This window comes from Zootoca vivipara, chromosome 2 (assembly GCF_963506605.1).
Source record: "Zootoca vivipara chromosome 2, rZooViv1.1, whole genome shotgun sequence".
In the NCBI taxonomy this organism is placed as follows: Eukaryota; Metazoa; Chordata; class Lepidosauria; order Squamata; family Lacertidae; genus Zootoca; species Zootoca vivipara.
Genome location: NC_083277.1, coordinates 7,235,097 through 7,239,753, shown reverse-complemented (window position 1 = coordinate 7,239,753; position 4,657 = coordinate 7,235,097). Strand labels below are relative to the sequence as shown.

Genomic DNA, 4,657 nt, shown 5'->3' with positions numbered 1-4,657 from the left:
CACCACCAATGCCCTGGCTCTGAGCCTTCCTCAACTGGGGGTTCCCTTGAAGGTCCCCTGGCTGGTGTTTCCCACAATTCCTCAGACTGCCCAACCAGTCCCTGACACTCCGTAGCCAATCCCAAATGAAATGCGCAGAGATGAATAGTCAGTGGTGTTTTCCCTGTTCTATATACGGCCCTTTTCTCTGCCATTCTAGCTCCACTCTTTCCTGGGAGACGCCCAATTTTACAATTCTTCAATGGACGGCATGTATTTGGATGAGAACGGGGAACTGGCAGCTGACTTGGACATTGTGAGCTGGGTGGTGTTTCCCAATAAGTCCAGCCATAGGGAGAGGATTGGGAGCATCAATAGACAGAGATCCCTCGACCTAAAGTGCACCATCGACCGGAATGCCACTGTGTGCCCCATATGGCTCAACCAGGTGAGGGAAATAATTTCATTTTATTTGATTTCCCATCCGATAAGCTTAAATTATGCCACCATGTTTTGTGCCATGCTGCCTTCAAATGCCTCCTGCATTTCTTGAAGATCTAACAGTCGGTCCCTGGGAAACTGTATATACAGGATTCAGCTGCTATGGGTGTGTGATTTCAAGGTGGTTGCTTGTTTTAGTAACTAGATGAGGTGGTCAATGGTTTTCCCATTCCCCTGTCACATTTAAATCACAAAAAAACTTAAATCTGTAGGAGAGAGTGGCTTTTAAGAGCCTCATTGCTGGCAGTATTTCCAGAAATGCTCCTATGAATCCATGTTCTATGGGGAAAGGGTGCAATAGATTTGTTTGCAAAAAGAGATGGCCTCCTAACTTGAACCCTTCAAGGAAATTTGATCATCTCTCAACATTTGCAGGTAGTTCCTCTTCCAAACCTTTAAGTGATTGAAAAAATATTGTTAGAAAATACTGTCCCAGCTCCATTTCAAACACAGGTTGCAGGGAGAGAAATCGCTTCACCAGTTAATTCTACCAGGGGTGGCTAATATCTGGACCCCACTCCCCCAAATTCTATGTAGCACCTAGCACCCCTTATTTAAAAAACAAGCATTATTTTCTGATAATGGTTTACTATGCTCCTGTATGTCTGCTGCTGTAATTTTGTGGGGCTAAAAGGTTTTGTGATCCCCCCCCCCAGCGATCATTTATGTTTGTGGAAATATGTTTTTCAAAACTGAATCTTAAAATGAAATATAAAAATGATTTAGAATACAGTTGTACCTCGGCTACCAAAAGTCTCATAAGCCGAACATTTTGGCTCCTGAACGATCGAAAACCGGAAATAATTCTTCCAGTTCTCAAAAGATTTTCAGAAGCCGAACGCCCGGAGCAGCTTCCACGGCTTTCAATTGACTGTAGGAAGCTCCTGCAGCCAATCGGAAGCCGCACCTCAGAACCCGAATGTTTCGGAACTCGAACAGACTACCGGAACAGATTCTGTTTGAGTTCCAAGGTACGACTGTAATGGGAAAATGCTGCTTGGAAAACCTACTGGATGGCATCCCCTGTTTGATACTTGGGCCAAACCAACAGAAGGTTCCACTTGGGTGACTATGACCCTCAAATAAGAACTTTTTAGCTTCCTCTGGTTTACACAGTGATCACGACACTCTATCAAGTACAAGAGGGGAGGTCTATCTTTGAGGATTTAACAAACCAAACTTAAACACAGCAGAACAAAAGAGGACGGGAATGGGAAAGAACTAGGGTTTTGATCAAACGGAAACATTCTCATGAGAGGTTTTGCTGCAATCAAGCAGTATATAAATTTGGTTAAAGGTAATTAATTAAGTAATACATTGTTATCATCCTTAACACATCAGCCTTAATACATTCTTCTTGATGCCAATTTATGCTTAGCCCCTGCCTGCTTCCAGGTGTGTGGAAAGTTGCCAGCCTGGATTCTTCAAGGTATCTCAGGAAGGAATGCTGCTCTGCTGCTATGACTGCGTTCCCTGTGCGGAAGGAACCATTGCCACTCAGGAAGGTGGGTGACACCAGCAGAAAGACCTGCCCTGGGGGAAGAGGACAAAGGAAGGACCTTTCTAGTGTCCGGGGTTCATTTAAGGGGAGTTCTAGAACTGATGTCCTGCTACAACGCAACTGGGCAGTTTCCTCATGGATATTCATACATGCTAAGTCAGGGGTCAGCAACCTTTTTCAGCTGTGGGCCGGTCCACCATCCCTCAGTCCATGTTGTGGGCTGGACTATATTTTGAAGAAGAAGAAAAAGAACAAATTCCTATGCCCCACAAATAACCCAGAGATGCATTTTAAATAAAAGGAGACATTCTACTCATGTAAAAACACGCTGATTCCCGGACCATCTGTGGGCCAGATTGAGAAGGCGATTGGGCCACATCCGGCCCACGGGCCTTAAGTTGCCTACCCCTGTGCTAAGTTGACACATTCAATGACAATTGGAAGCCTACACAAAGTGGGAGAAAATCCTGAGATGTGGGAATTTGACAGTACTTTGACGGTTTGTCAAACATGGCACAAAAGGCACTATACCTAAAAGCACTCCACCCCCATCGTTCTGCCCAGACACTGAGGTCCAGCGCCGAGGGCCTTATGGTGGTTCCCTCGCTACGAGAAGCCAAGTTACAGGGAACCAGGCAGAGAGCCTTCTCAGTACTGGCACCCACCCTGTGGAATGCCCTCCCACCAGAGGTCAAAAAGAACAACAATTACCAGACCTTTAGAAGGCATCTTAAGGCAGCCCTGTTTAGGGAAGCTTTTAATGTTTGATGGAATTCTGTATTTTAATATTTTGTTGGAAGCCGCCCAGAGTGGCTGGGGGAACCCGGCCAGATGGGCGGGGTATAAATAATAAATTATTATTATTATTATTATTATTATTATTATTATTATTATTATCAACTACGAGATGATTGTCATGCACAATGTTTCATATAGTTGAGTCCAACAAGGTCCCTTTTGAGTGTCATAGTAGAAACCTTTGGCCTCAGGACCCTTATCCTAACATTGACATCTTTTCTTACTGTTGTTTTATTCCTATCAGAAATATTAGTGAGGGCCGCTGCATTGTGGTCCCCTTAATATGTGGAATCCTCTCCCTACTGTTTTTACCACCAATCAAAGACATACCAGTTGCCCCAGGTTTCCCTGTCCCGTAATATTAATATTTATACCAATAAATGCTCTCCCTGGTTATATGCAATTATTTTTATTGAATATAGTTATGATTTCTTTTAGTGGAGATCACTTTGGTATTACTTTTTGTCAATGAAAAGCAGTACAGTAAAGATGTTATTCCTCGTGTTCTTTCCAGATGCAGAGCATTGCGTCAGGTGTCCAGAAGATCAGCATCCAAACAAGGACAGAGATCAATGTTTCTACAAGATCGTCACCTTCCTGGCTTATGGAGAACCTTTGGGGATCTTCCTAGCTTCCTTTGCCCTATTCTTATCCTTAACCACGTGTGTTGTGCTAGGAATATTCATTATATTCCAAGAAACTCCCATAGTCAAAGCCAACAACCGGAGCCTCTCCTATATCCTCCTCATCTCCCTCCTGCTTTCTTTTTTGTCCTCCTTCCTCTTCATTGGAAGGCCAAGGAAAGTGACCTGCCTTCTCCGACAAGTGGCCTTCAGCATCATCTTTTCGGTTGCTGTCTCCTCTGTGTTGTCAAAAACCATCACTGTGGTGCTGGCTTTTCTGGCCACAAAGCCAGGAAACACTATGAGGAGATGGCTGGGAAAGAGTCTGGCCAACTCCATTGTCATTTCCTGTTCCAGTGTCCAAGTTGTCATCTGCATCATCTGGCTGGGAATCTCTCCACCCTTCCCAGAGTCTGACAGGCATTCCCAGCCTAGGGAGATCATCCTGCAATGTAATGAAGGGTCTATTGCCATGTTTTATGCTTCCCTTAGCTACATGGGCTTCCTGGCCGCCATCTGCTTCACAGTGGCTTTCTTAGCCAGGAAGCTGCCTGGAAATTTCAATGAAGCCAAGCTAATCACCTTCAGCATGCTGGTCTTCTGCAGCGTTTGGGTCTCGTTTGTACCCACCTACTTGAGCACAAAGGGGAAGTACATGGTAGCTGTACAGATCTTCTCCATCTTGGCCTCCAGTGCTGGGCTTCTGGGCTGCATCTTTATTCCCAAGTGCTACATTATTGTACTGAGGCCTGATCTGAACACAAAAGAGCATCTGACAACAAAAGCTGACTCCTAAATTACTACATATTACAAAATTTCCAGTACAACAATGATGAGAAAGACTTACTTGCCTTGCAAATGTAGCTTCTTAAATTTAAAGGCATGTTTGTGGCTCCTTTTCTGATGGTTACTTTTCAAACCTTAAAGAATGTTTACATTTCATTTTTAACTGTGCTATTTTAATTTGGAAAGTTGAGTGAATTCTTAAAATTTTGAAATATTGCTTGTGTGGCGGAATAGTGCCTGATGATGATTCCAGTTCATCATGGGTTAATCTATCACTCCCATTATAGACAGGTGTTCCCTGGGAGGCGGAGCTAGATAGCATTCAAAATGGCAGTTGGCAGTTGGCAGTTGGGGAGTAGAGTGTCAGAGAGGGATGCAGGAGCTGTATTAACAAGTCTGTGTTATATGAAAAGAAGATGATGAACTAAGAGTTTAAACAAATTGTTGTAAGCCCAAAAATGGCTTATCT

The 4,657-nt window shown here is 43.8% G+C and overlaps 1 protein-coding gene across 1 annotated transcript; it reads left to right on the top strand.

The window, feature by feature from the left end:
* The first annotated feature begins 241 nt into the window (after window positions 1–241).
* Window positions 242–4,198, top strand: LOC132591606 (vomeronasal type-2 receptor 26-like). Its single transcript, XM_060270897.1, has 3 exons — window positions 242–427; window positions 1,859–1,985; window positions 3,294–4,198. Exons 1-3 carry the CDS (start codon window positions 242–244, stop codon window positions 4,196–4,198), a joined length of 1,218 nt encoding a protein of 405 aa, XP_060126880.1.
* Window positions 4,199–4,657: the final 459 nt, after the last annotated feature.